Here is a 13,986-nt window from a genome sequence, read left to right as displayed (position 1 = left end):
AGAAACGTTTCATGAATTGCTAGGCGAAAGAATATCGGGAAAGGAAAAAAAAAATTAATAAGCTTAGAACATGCCGCAGTGTCTATGCAGAAAAACCTGTCTGCTTTCAGCGGTGCCACAGGAGGTAAGGCGAAAAAATAAATAAATCTGAAGTAACTAGAAGATATTTAATAGTCGTTATTGGTGCAAGCAAGCCTTGTCAGAGTTATGTCCGAGTTCACCTTCAGTAAGCGTCGTCCGAACGTCTGCGTTTGTCCTGCGACATAAACCCAAGAAGCTTAAGCTGCGACTCACAGATGGCGCACCAATGCTGGGGCGCGATCAATTCTCAACTCCCGAGCGTTTATGGGAACGCACCGGGCGCTGCCGCCGGTGCCCGTGCGCGGCGTCCAAAGAGTTCGGCGCTACGCTCCCGGACCAGAGCTCCGTGCATCGGAGATATCTCTCGCGACGAGCGACGAGAAGAGGAATTTGCAGGAGGCGCATTTTCTCCTCGCCTTTTTTTTTTTGTTTCGCTCTCCATTTGTGAACTCGAGTCACCCGTCATCTCTTCACGTGTCACGGTGCTATCGAATATTGGAGAAAGCGCGTGCTGAAAGTGCCGGCTTGTGAAAAGCGGTGTGCACGCTTTTTTTTATCTGTGTATGTATGCAGTGCGCGAAACTTTGAGCGGTGTCCTGCCTTGGCTCCTCGCGTGAACTCACCAGTGTGTGGCGTGGGAAATGTCGCCAAAGTGGCTGCGGGATGGTGCGCGGGGCCAGTGACGCCCTGCGACGTGAATTCGCGCTGCTGAGGATTATCGCGCTCGTTCAAGGGATACATCGGATCGTGTGAATTCGTATTTCTACTCTGGGCTCAAATTTTTCGCGTCTCGTGTCATTTTGTTGCGGCGTCCTTATTTTTTTTTTATCTGCGCTTGTGTCTGGCGCCATTCACTGTACGCCATGTCGCTAGATGCATATCTTGCATGTGCACTTGGTATGGGTTCGTGAACCACGCTTTAGTTTCGGTTGAAAGTTTGAACATCAGTTCAGGCATAAGCGTGACTGTATATATCTGCTGGTCGACATTGGACGAAGTTTGCGAGCTCGCATAAGTATGTAGATTGTTAGAAAAGTGCACAAGAGGCGGCAAAAAAAGTGACTCCGTCAGTCTCCTTATTGTGTTTTCTCGAACAGGTGTCATAGTTCATAGCCCAACGGTCTCTGTGCCGGGATGTAGGTGACGAGAGGACTGCAGAGAAGCCGCCCCACAGTGGCAGGCCCCCATGGGGCCTAGTGTATCGTCGTCTCGTTGTGCGCGATGGCATCAGCGTCTTCAGCGACGTGCGTTGTCGCCGCCTACTGTGGATATCGGCCGAGCTGGACGACAACGGATATTCGCGGACCCACTTCGTCGAACTGGCGTCGGCGTCGACCGCGAGCGCTGAACACGGCGAACGTTGCGGTGCTCGCAGCGCTGGCGCTCGTCTTGGGCGCGCCGGAAGTGTCGTCGATGCATTCGAGAGGTGAGAAGGTGTCGCCTTTCTTTCGTCCGTCTCGTAACGCCTTTAGTGAGCACTGCATTTTTTTTTGTATGTGTGTATGGCGAGTTATGTTTCGCAGGGATTGCTTCGTGACGACTCCGAGCGTGAGCGCATGTACGTATAAGTCGCTTACTTGGTAAGACTGCTGACGCCAACTCGACTGGGTACTCATCGCCATATTTTATTTCTCCCAGTCGTCAAAGTGCATACATTCGGTGCGTAGTCTCACGACGCACTGTTGTAAGTTCTTCATATCACATAGGTGGCCCGTATGATGAAGGAATCATATACCAATGTTATTTTTTTCGCGCTTCGTCAATGCTCTGAGTGGCGCTCTGTCCGTTATATATCGCCGGTACCGACCGCATGTGATGACAGATGAGCAAAAATGAACAGAATCAAGGAAAAAATATCCGAACATTAAACCGGTCCTCGTTTCCTGTAAGGCGCCGAAGCGCAATCTGCTGTCTCAAGCGCACGATGTGTGGCGCGTTCAATGCAGAGAAATAGCCTTAACCATGGAAACGAATACAACATAACAGTATGGCAACTGACACTAATAAACGAACCAAAGGGGATGATAACAGGCATTGCTTGAGATGTGCCAGAGTCTTTGTTTCCAATTCTGAGGCGATCCTTTTTTGGTGGCCATATTAACAGTAGGGCACACCGAGATGAATTCGCTAATTGTCATGCGTATACAACGGCAGATCTGAAGACTGTATAAAAACAGTGCCACCACTGTTTTAAGCACATTCGAGTAGGCGTAGCCGGTGCCGCGTGTTCTGTAGGGACCTTAATTTGGAAGCAGAGTTCAATGCCTCGCAACTGAAAAAAAAAGTCGGGTTGGTTGTATCTGTGAAGGAGCCCGCTGTAGGGTGCGTGAAACTTCTTTTGCATTCTGCAAAGAATGTTTAGGCACTAGGGCACAGAAAAAACGTAGTCACATACATAAGTTACATTTATTCTCGCATTAGGAAGGTTATACGCCAAACTGGTAGAGCTAGTGGGTATCTTGCGTTCTTGTAGTTGTGCTCTCTCCCTGATCGCAGTGGGCTCATTTCTTCTGTAAAGTATATTTTAGTACTGGGTTAAACATTATAGCCACTGGCGGCGCCCTAGAATGCCCTACGACATTCGAGCATGCCGCACTATTAAATTATTGGGCCTTCAGCGTTTGCCTAAATCTTCTGCGCTTGAACTCCATAACGGAAACGGACACGTTCCAGCGTGGTCAAAGAGGTTGGATATCCCTTTGTCCTGCTTTCTGAGCCTCTTCATGCTATTTCAAGTATATGCGTTTTGAACGCAGGTCTCTTCACGTCTGAGCCTTAACGTCTGAACCTCTTCACGCTATTTCTAGCCTATGCGTTTTGAACGCAGGGGGGCCGTATCCGAGCAATCGTGAAATTTCCGTAGCAAATTTCGCACATGGAAGACTTATAACTCTTGGGGAGCACCGGCTTGAGTCCGACAAATTATACCTACTATGGCATAGTAAGCTCCCTGAAGAACGAAGATTCCTGCTCGGATAGAGAAACGTGTATATGGCCGAGCTACGACTCTCTGAGCACCTCGCGTCAGGATAAATTTAGCTCCGATTGCGTCGCGCGTGGCACGATAACGCCTGTTACTGCGCTGACCACAAACGCATGATCCAGCATTGGATGCCTTTCCCTACCTATTGATGCTAAAGTGAGGCGCGTGGCTAGTAAAGTTGGAATGATATGAGCGTTAATCCAATAACATGTCTTACTATCTACGCTTTTATTAAGTGACCTCCTCTGACCGATTCTAAGGATGTCTCTCATAAAAAAAAGAAATAAAAACGAAGAATGAAATCACACCGTAAGTTATTTCCTGTGAAGTAGAACTCTGCTATTAAATAACCGTAGCCAATATTATCTGAAATATGGTAATCCTGTATTACATCGCGTAGACGTCACACAAATGTTGTTGCAAGCATACCGGGAACAACATGTCTGTCCGATTTATTGAAGTTTGTTATATTCGTGCTTGAAATTTGTTGTTTTTTTATCTATGGCGGGGGGGGGGGGGGGGGGTCTGGCCGTGCCGCAGCGTGTGCTCGCTGACAGGAACATTCGTGTTTTCTGCCCTTACTGCTCAGTGCGAGAATGGGTGTACGTCATACGTGCGTGGGTCTGTGAGTCAAACTTACAGTAGGCTTAGCTACTCGAAAAGATGCGCACATCATGAATTATTCCTTGCCGAGACGCAAGTGACAGAATGGGATGAAGAATGGGATGCGTGTTCACTCGGTGGACACGTATCCATCACGTACTGTTATGGTTGTGTTTGCTCTGCAGTACATAACACTCTTACCCACGCAAGGCCCTTGCGTACCAAATGGACGCGGTGCTTAGAGTGTTTATTGTTCGAAATTTTCTTGGCGTGCCTCGTCCTGTGTCGCTTTGTGTGTGCTGGTTCGCTTCGCACTTATTTACTTGCAATTACTAGCCTCCCTGTATTTCTCTCTCCTCTTTGGTCTCTCCCTTATGGACCCAAACATGTAGCAAGAAACTTCACAGGTTCTCCTCATGAATGGTTTCTTTTTCACGCATTTTTTTTCGAAGTTTTATTACGATTTAAATTATATGAATACTCCAGGCACATTTTGTCGGCCTCGCCATGAGGTTCCGTATAAACTCTAAGTGCGATAACATTGGTGCCGCGCGCCGTATGCTGCATGTGCAAGTGAAAGCATGCGAGGGTGGGCCGTCCATAGCCGCTTAATCTCGACTGCGCAAGGGTGGAAAGCAGAGAGGAAGCGCGCCGGCATCCATCGCGCATAAGGCACCTTGGGAAGGGGACGGGATGGCATTTTACACCAGTGGCTGCTGCGTATGAGGAGGGAAGTGAACCGATGGTCATTAAGGGTTACGGACTGGATTCCAAGGGAAGGGAAGCGTAGCAGGGGGCGGCAGAAAGTTAGGTGGGCGGATGAGATAAAGACGTTTACAGGGACAGCATGGCCACAGTTAGCACATGACCGCAGAAGTTGGAGAGGTATGGGAGAGACCTTTGGCCTGCAGTGGGTGCAACCAGGCTGATGATGATGATGCGGCGTATGGCTGCGTAGCCGCGCGGGACCTACTTGAAAGCGATCTGTGACAGGGACAGAGTGCATGAGGCGAGTGCCGATAGCTCCATGCGTGCTGTGTTTTCCTCACTTAGTCAGCGTTGAAGCGAAAGGCAACACGCAGGTGGATTCGCTCGCCGCTACTGCAGCGTTTTCTCACCCCAACGTTTTGGAAGTAAGTTCCCACCGTCATCGAGTGAGGTGTGTTCGCGTTTGCTTGTGCGCCAGTGACACCACGCCTGTTAATTTAGTTAGTAAACAAATGCTTAGAAACTTATATTGGCGATGAAATTACTATCCTTAATTCGCAAGGCTGTCAACTATTTTTTGACGCAATTGATGCCTTGCCATTCGGGTGAAACTGCGACTTATTTATTATACTGCAGCCACACAACTGAGCTGTTCTTAAAGCACTCAAGAGTGCAAAGCTTATCACAATAAGAAACAGGCGTTTTGAACAGCACATTGCACGAAACTTTGTTTGAGATATCTGTGCTTACTTCACAGAAAAATTAGCTGCGCCTCACTAAATTTTTTCGTGCATTAATACAACTGGCAGGCAATGCGAGAGAGCAGCTGTGTTCTTCCGTGTGCCGTGCTGCCTATGAACACGTCGACTGTTCATTACCGTTTATTTATAGGACATTATTAATGTTCTTCTATTTGGGTCATTAGCCGAGTTGTTTCTCCTGCAGTGAAGATGTTCTAAACAGAGTGACTTGGAAGCTCTTGTGAGAAAGAACTGAATATGCTATTTTACTATTTTCGTTGTTGCTTTTGCAGTGCCATGAGGTTTGTGTACATCTTAAGTTCAATGCAGGAGCGCTTGTTATACTATATCGAAGCTCACACCCATTTTCAAGAAGTTACCGCTGATTTCTTTTTTTCCACTTCAGTTTGGTTCTGAATTGCCGGCGGAGTTGGCTGAGTTTTACTCTATTAAATACTATGCCAGAAAGTTGAAGTGCCGTTGGAGAGCTTGTAGCGAAACCGAATCAATGTTTTGTGAACCGTTGCCTAGCTACAATATTAAGACAATTTTTTTTCTATTGTACCATTGTTGTTTCTGGGGAGATAGAAACGCAAATATTGTATACACGCGAAAAAAAACGACCGAGACATTCCCGAAGGTTGCGTCTTAGAGAAAGAGTTTTTATATTAGTAAATGACAAGTGAGGGTCATATCGACGCTGTTATATGTACAACATCTGTAATTTTACAGCGGTCATTCATTCACAGTTGTTTATACAAATTTTAGTAATAATATATTCCTTAGTAAGTGGCACTATACTAACCAAAAGTATTGTATTTCATGTCGTCTTTGGGGATTTTTGCAGTGCTTAAAGTAGCTCTTTTTTTCTTTTTCACGCTTCTTACTTTTTGTGAAACTGCGTAACACAATGCACACCTGCTTCCCTCTCACTGAGACTGACAGTATTGCAAATAAGCATATAAATAAATAAATCCGTAAAAACAAGGCAACTTTATCAGCAAACCTTTGTGCTTGGGACTGCTTATACCACTGGATATATTGCGTGAAGGATTAATCGACTACTGTTGTTTTATTACATTCGTGGAATAACAAGAATAAGAGGACTTGAATACAGTTCCGTTAGCACCCAGAAATGCGTGACTCACCAATGTTAACATTGAGCATTTTAACTGAGGCTTAAATACCGCCTTGCCTTCCAGTGTCGAGGAATATAGGTGTGATATGAAGCGTACAAATGCGTAAACAACCTGCGTGAAAATTCACTGTTGGAAATAGCTGAAATAAAGTATTGAATATATTTTCGTGGAAACATTAATGTGGGTAAATGGTTTCAGCCATGTTCAACGAAATATAAATGACCTGTCGTACACCTTTGTGTTTCACCCTACTATTATTAAGAATATGATTGCCCAAGAAAGCCAAGGCCCATATGCACAAACAAAACAAAAAAAGGCCAAAGGCTAAAACTGCTCAGAAGAGCAGATACGAGCCAGTTCTGATGTTACGCATATAATTGTCGAAGTTAATTGAGCAGCAGCAAGGACCGCTTACAAAAGAAAACGTGCGAATTCGACGTACTTCTTCGACATACTTTCTTCTTCTTCGGGTAATTCAGTATAAGCCTAGCTCCAATCAAGTGGAGTTGGTTGCGTACGCAGCAGAAAATATTCATTTTTGCGCGTCGTGTTCTTGTAGCTATCAGCACCATACGATCAGTACAGCGGCTTCTTACCCAAGTTCCGCGATGTCCACAATTGGCTGTGGTTTGTAAAGGGAAAAGCGGGCGGAAGAAGTAATCAACACTGGTGAACCTTGGATTTCTGATAGAGCAAGAAACTACGCCTTTTAAGTCTAATTGACGCCATTTGTAATTACTCTAGAATCTACATAACAGGTACTCATCGCAACATCAATTGCTGCTAATCATCTTTGACTACACTTTATTTCCCTCTAATTTTGTACCAATTGATGCAATAACTATTGAGACTGCAACATGGCATCTTCCTTGGTGCTGCTGGAATTTCGAACCTGTACCTTGGTCATATCAGGCGTTTGTCACTGAAGGAATGTGAAGCCGCTATACAAAGCGGCTGAACTTATGTTCATGTGCTATGTGTATTCTGCCATGTTTATTTCTAACCTGTTCCTTCGAGATGCCTTAGTCGGGTCGCAGTATCAATAACAAAATTTAATTTACAGCTCGAGGCAACTCCAGTCCTATTGAAACGTTCCGTGCGTAATTCCAACAACTCTACAAAAATCTCACGAAATATGTCTGCATTGCGTTAAATACCGAGCTATTTTGTGACGAATCCTGCAGACACGCTGATAGAATTATTGGACTGCATATGAAGCGTCTAAGCTAGGCTTCCGTATAGTCACCGAAATTACGTATTTCAACATTACTAAGTTTTGGTCTCGTTGTCGGCATGCTGAAAACGTTGTGCCACCCCAGGGTACGCTAGTGTACGTAGACTCTCGCCCACATTGTATTAAGCTTGTCCCAGTGGTTCCATCACACGGATTCACCCTTAAAAAGCTTAAACAAAGGAATCACATTTGCGCAAACTCAATTCTGCAAACGCTGACAGGAGAACTCGCTGCATGCAAATAGGAATAAGGCGCGGGCTTTCCAAACATCAAAGTGGGCCCGCTTTCAAAGAATAGCAAGAAATTTTCCAAACGGAACGCCATTTTTCGTTCTCCTTTCTGCCTGTAAGGTAAAAACTGCCTGCCGCCTTTTTCTCAAAAGAAACATTTCGCGCAACTGCGAAAGCTGGCACTTTAGTTGCGTCTGTTAGGAATAAGGTGCATGTTGAAACAAACCTTTGCCTTTGTTGCGACGTGGCGAAATTGGCCTTCTTCAAGGGGGCGATGGGGGGGGGGGGGGTAGGTGTTGTGTAGTCAGACGGACGTGGGAGGATTAAAAAGAAGATTTTTGTGCATATGCTATAGTGTGCTCCTATGTGAACACGTGAAGTCTACAGACCCATTGCTCATCCAGCCTACCGCAACATCTGCGTAGTTTCCAGAGGTTGCGTGACCGGCCACCTGGCGTAAGAGGAATGGAGAGTCCAGTTATTTCTGTGCAAAGAACAAACCTCGACGTTGGCATTCCGCAAGTTACCGGCACCCTTGCGTCTGATCTCTGCTGCTGAAGGCACCAGACAGCAACCTGTATATCGCACACTTCAGAGGGCTAAAATCATGCTCTAAACGGGTATTCTCAAAATACCTCAAACCTCTTAAACGACACCCCGATTATTTAAGCAACAAAGAGTCAACAGATGCTAGAATATTGCTCAACCTCTCTGTATTGCATGGAATTTCGTAGCAAAATTTAGTGTCAAAATGCGCAGAGAGGAGAAGGGCCATAGCTCTTTCACCATACTGAAAACATCATGTGATTTATTCGTGTGTCGTTTCGGATGCTAGTGAGAGCAAATGCCGAATATATAAAAGAAGGGACAAAAGCAGTTCAAACGAAACTTTCACGAGACTCACGGTAACGACATGTAGGTGCACAAGGAGCACTCAGTCGTTTGTGTGCCGTTTCTTCATAAACAAAGGCCAACTTACCTTCTCAGGCAGACATGCGTGCACCAGCCAAGAAGCAGGCACGCACGCTACCAAAACCGGTGGGGAAAATGAGGAGATGTGAGCAGGACGCGCCAAGGAGCGTGAGCGTTGGTGGTATGCAGAAGGAAGAGGACAGGGGTTGTCAAGAAAGGCGCTTCAGCTTAAAAATGTTGCTTCGGGCCAGTCGTGGCAGCTGTCCGCTACGCCATCGCCGCAAGGACCTCCATTTTTTTTTTTTTACTGGGCGTATCCGCGATCCAAAATAGAATGAACGAAAGGGAAGACGAAGGGTGCCATCTTACGCATACCACGCTCTATAGCGTATAAAGCCGAGGCGAGCGCTCGGGCTGCCGTCCCCATCCAAGAGAGGATCACACATCGGTGCAGCCGGCGCCTGTGTTTTACTTTTGAATGTGTTTTACTTCCTTTCGTCTACCTCACTATCGGCACTTTCCTCTCTGCAATGTTTTTGGTCTTCGTTATGCTGCCTGTTCGTGAAATGCGATGCAAATCACGTTTTCTTGCTATTCTTGTGCTGCTGCTGTCATCACAGGACCTTTCTTTGTTGTGGATCTACATCTACCCTGTTCGTCTAAACTGGTCAGCCGGTTCCTTGCGCAACAGGATTTTTTTCTGTTTGGCCAGATGACAGTAGCCGTTCAACGCTGCTGTTTTGCTTCGAGGTCTTCTGGTGTCTTTCTTTTTCATCTTTTATTTACATAACGTGCTTAGTGCGCCTTCAATTGCTTTGCTTTATATACGTCACCAAATGTTTATGTTTTCAAGTCGGGACTTCTGAGTGCCTTTGGGGATGTGTTTTGTGCGTGCAACCAGACACGTTTTCAACTGCATGCTTCATGACAAGGAGAAAGAAATAATCGTACCTAATGCATACCAGTGATGTCTCGGCGAGCATTTCGTTTGCCTCAGCATGACGGCTTCTATTTAGGCTGCCTTCTCGCAGATAATATTCTTTCCTAAGCAAATGATAGTGCAATTGAGTCGCCACCCTAAACCAATACCCTTCATAAAAAATGTTGTCAATGATCAGGTAATTAATGCACGTTTACAGCTGGTGCACAGCTTCTTTGAAGAGGTATGATCCACAGCAGCTATTCTGGTATCACTTTGGTCGCAAGGGCATTGCTTTTAGTTTAATGATTCGAGATGTTATTCTTTTCCTTCAGCAGCATTCTAACTCTTTCATATTGTTCTTATAAATAAAGTTTTTTGAGAGAGGATGCTATATTGACGGGTTCAAATTATTTGGCAGGCCAAGATAAGTATTTTTTACCTGTCGACTATGAATTGAAGAGGTATCCGCTTCCTGCAACACTGTTGTTTTGTTTCCAGTGCGCTTTAGTGACGGTGCTGTCAGTTTACTTTCCAGCAGTGCTTTGGGAGTGACCGATAAATGATATTAGGAGAAAATGCAAGTCAACGTTCACATTTGGGGTAACTTGATTTGAAGACTTCGTAACATTCGTATATGTAGAATGAGTCACTTCAGGTGCCTTAAGGAACAGGGACATAGGCCAATGGTATTTCGTTGACCTCTGTTGATCGTTATGCCAGTAGCGATTCTCTTAGCGATGGTGCTACTGCGTGACTTCATTATACAATAAACCAGGTGATTACACAGAAATGGTCACATGTGCCCTGCTTACTCTTTTGTGGGGAGATCCATTCTTTGAGCGTCACTGAAGTGTGTCTGCTCGTAGGCGAGACTAATCAATAGATTTGGCAGTAAAAGAACCAGAGCGAAATTCCTCTGGCCAAACGTTTCAATATTTCTTTTTCTTCTCTTAAACCTCATTTCTTATTTTGACTTTTTTTCATTGTCTAAATTGCAGTGATGGGATCTCGCATACATCGATAATAAGCAAATAAATTTAAATTCCGTGTCATAGGAGTCTTCACCCAGAACAATGTTGTTTTTTAAACATGGGGCAAACAAGAACAAGTGTCAGCAGAATGTTTGTACCACATTTGAAAAGTGGCAAGTTGGCAACATCTACTTTGTAATAGACAAGTTACCCGTCAGCATATAACTATTGGCATCCCGAGCGCATGCTGCAATGTTGCTTTGCCCTGAGCAGAAGTTGTACTGGGTGAAGCAATATTTACAGATCTTAAAGGCTGTTTTCAGAGAATTGCAGGAAACACGCACTGGGAAGAGATGGCATGAGGCAGAAAGTAGGAATATTTTTGCACAAGTCCATTGTTTCATGTCCTCGACTACGAACAGTTTCGTTTTCAGCTCTTTCTTCGACGCTACTCGCTAAGTAAATTACTGACAGCCGCCCATTGTTCAAAGACAGCCATTTTCTCTAAGGTTACTATAAACAAAAAATATGCACTTCATTTAGCGCAATAATAGTCCTGATTGCAAAAAACTGAAAAAAGAAGCAGAACGATTGCGAGCAAAATTTCTCTGAACATAACGCCAATGTATGCTCGTGCTTGGGAGAGTCACATTTACGAGTAATTATAAAACCGTTTCGTTTATTGACTTCTTTTTTGTTTCTGGTGGCACACACCGAGCTCTCAAACAGCAACAAAGCATTTTGCTTTCAATTATCCCAGAGTTTCGTCACTCACTTTCAATGATCACGCTGTCGGGAGGTAGCCTGAATGATAGATTGCGTGACCATTATAACTTGGCCCTGAGTAGCACGGCTGGGCACCTACTGAGGCACGCTGAGAGGAACTGCTTCATTGCGTGTTTTGCCGATATTTCTATTACAATGGAAGTAGGAACGAAACCCGAAAGAGGTATCGTGAATGCGTGTCATAATAGAGAAGTTGGTCTCCAAGTGTACTTGACGGCGCTCTCACTCCTCCTGACGCACTAACCATTTAATATTTTCTGGTATGTGGTTTTGTGCGATATACAGGTTTACGTATCATTGTTTATTACGACATTGACAACGCGTCTACGCATGTGCTCTGGTCAGCATGCGAATATTTTTTGAAGAATTCAGGTCAGACGTATGTCTAGGTCATGTTTTGCATAAATTCCCTTCTTCTGTCATCCTCTTTCTCTCTCGCTCTCTTTATTTTTTGTACCTCAAGATACTAACTGTTAACTCGCCCAAGAACAATTTCTGACAAAACACAAGTAAAGAACGGTCCAAGGTGTAATGTCGTAATATATGCAGCTGGACGTTTTGCATAGAACGTACATACTGTTGGCCCAATTATTTTAGAAAGAACAATGATTAAAAAAGGCAGAAAGATCGCGCAAAGAGCGCGCCTGAACATTAGTCCTGTCTGTGTTCGTATTTGATAAACTCACATTTACTCTTGACATCATTGAATGAATTGGCCATTGTAAAAAATACAGGAGTTAGATTTATCTGTGAAAGCCTGCTACTTTGCAAACGGAATCGTGTTGTAAGTGCCGGCAGGTCTCAACGGAGAGTAATGAAGTTCGTATTTTGGCTTCCTAAGTAACATCAGACCAGGAAGAGAAAACAAAGTAAGAAGCTTTTTTCTTCTAGGCATTTCTTTTTTTTCTTCTATCGTGAAGCTGGCGTCTCACATTTCACAGTAATTTCTACTGCAATCATCCTTGTAATCCAGAGAGAGAATAAGAAACGTGCATTCTGAAGGCTTATAAAATTCAACGCAAGTTTGGGCAAAACATACAATATATAGTTCAAATCGACTTTTTGTTGAACTAGCTCATGGGGTCTGCTAAAATTTTTTTATCGCCTCAGAAAGAGGCATAGAAAGAAAGGGGACACACGCTAACAATCACACACAAACGAGCTCTTTGTGTCTGTGTCCTTCCTTCGTGTGTCACCTTTCACGCGCAAACACTGTGTCTAGCGTAAAATAAATATGAACAATAGCGAAAATGTCTCATGCAGTAAGCGCTAAATTACGAGAGATCCGCAATTTGCTACACGGGAGCTACCACGAGCAGAGTAACGAAAACAAGAAAACAAAGGCGGGCATCAAAGGCAGATTAAGGTTGCCTGCTGCTGTGTAAGAGAAATAATAGGGAGGCGTGAGGTTGATGGAGTAGACAAAAGCGATCATGCGTGGAGAGCGAAGGGAGATGAGGCCTGCCGTGTGCTTCTCCCTTGACCGCTTTCATGCAGCGACTTTTGTGATGCTTGAACTATAGTCTGCCTTTAAAATTACTTCTAGTCGCGGTCCACTAGGCATTGCTGCTGCCGCTTGGCTGCTTTAATCTCGATGACTTGGCCTCCGAGTCCCGATAGCAGAGGGGTGTCGGAGTACTAAGCCCTTCAACAACTTTCGTCAAGGCTTTTATCTTTGTGTACACACATATCCTATTCTCGCGTGTTACTTGCTGCAGTCGCCATCTGATTATGAGGCACGCTGTAGCGGGAGACTCCGGAGTAATTTTGACCGGTGTGTCTTATTTAACGTGCACTAAAATTCTAGTACATGGGCGCTTTTGAATTTTGCGTCATTCGAATAGCGGTCGCCCCATGTGGGGCTGAACCCGTCATTTCGCGAGTTCTCACAGCGCAACACCATCGCCAGTTTGCTACCGGGATGAAATTCTCACAATCTGGCAACATTGATGCCTTCAGGTAGCATGTGTGGGCTTGTTGACCAGCTGCCGTCACGCAAATACATCACGTGCTCGTGACGCCTGCGGCAGAAAAATATGTTCCACATCCGCCGCCGAGGTTTATGAATAGTGGTGCACAGTTCTTGCATTTTTTCTTCTTTGTAAGAACGGAACGCGAAATAAATGGTTTGTCTGTCTGCCTGGCGCTGTCTAACACTTTCAGGCTTGGTTCTAGTAGTAAAAACATAAATACCCCAAAAAGTGGATAGGAAAACTGCACCGCAGTAGATCAAGTAGCAGAGCATGGCTAGTGAAATACGAAGACGTGGGTTCGTATCCCACCTGGGCCAGTTGTTTTTTTCGCCCACGTTGATTTCTATTAATGTATCATTTGTTCAATTCATTTAGTAGGTGCAAGTAATTAACCGTATTGTCTCTTGGCTTCTGACGATATATATATATATATATATATATATATATATATATATATATATATATATATATATATATATATATATATATATATATATTGTAAGCATTTATGCGGACTTCATCTTCATCTGTACAAAGTCATCATCAATCATCGGCTCGTGTTCGTTTTGCGTCGGCGCCATTTTTCCTTCTTGGAATAAAGCGTCGTCTCAACCGTGGTAACCGTGTCAATCAGAGCTAACAAAGGCACACCCTCCACAGACACCAATAACATGTTCGAAGGACGTTCAGGAGGACTTGGAGCG

The 13,986-nt window shown here is 44.6% G+C and overlaps 1 protein-coding gene across 1 annotated transcript in view; it reads left to right on the top strand.

Moving 5' to 3' along the window:
• LOC135903084 (nephrin-like) overlaps nt 1-13,986 on the top strand; it is a 342,159-nt gene that overhangs the window by 24,644 nt on the left and 303,529 nt on the right. Inside the window, exon 2 of the mRNA XM_065433454.2 lies at nt 1,179-1,507. Within this exon, the coding sequence (XP_065289526.2) occupies nt 1,303-1,507 (205 nt within the window). The 5' untranslated portion in view covers nt 1,179-1,302. The remainder of the gene's footprint in view (nt 1-1,178; nt 1,508-13,986) is intronic.

Source organism: Dermacentor albipictus, chromosome 1, assembly GCF_038994185.2.
Source record: "Dermacentor albipictus isolate Rhodes 1998 colony chromosome 1, USDA_Dalb.pri_finalv2, whole genome shotgun sequence".
Lineage (NCBI taxonomy): Eukaryota > Metazoa > Arthropoda > Arachnida > Ixodida > Ixodidae > Dermacentor > Dermacentor albipictus.
The sequence above is the reverse complement of the archived record's forward strand: the minus strand, read 5'-3'. Positions and strand labels throughout refer to the sequence as shown.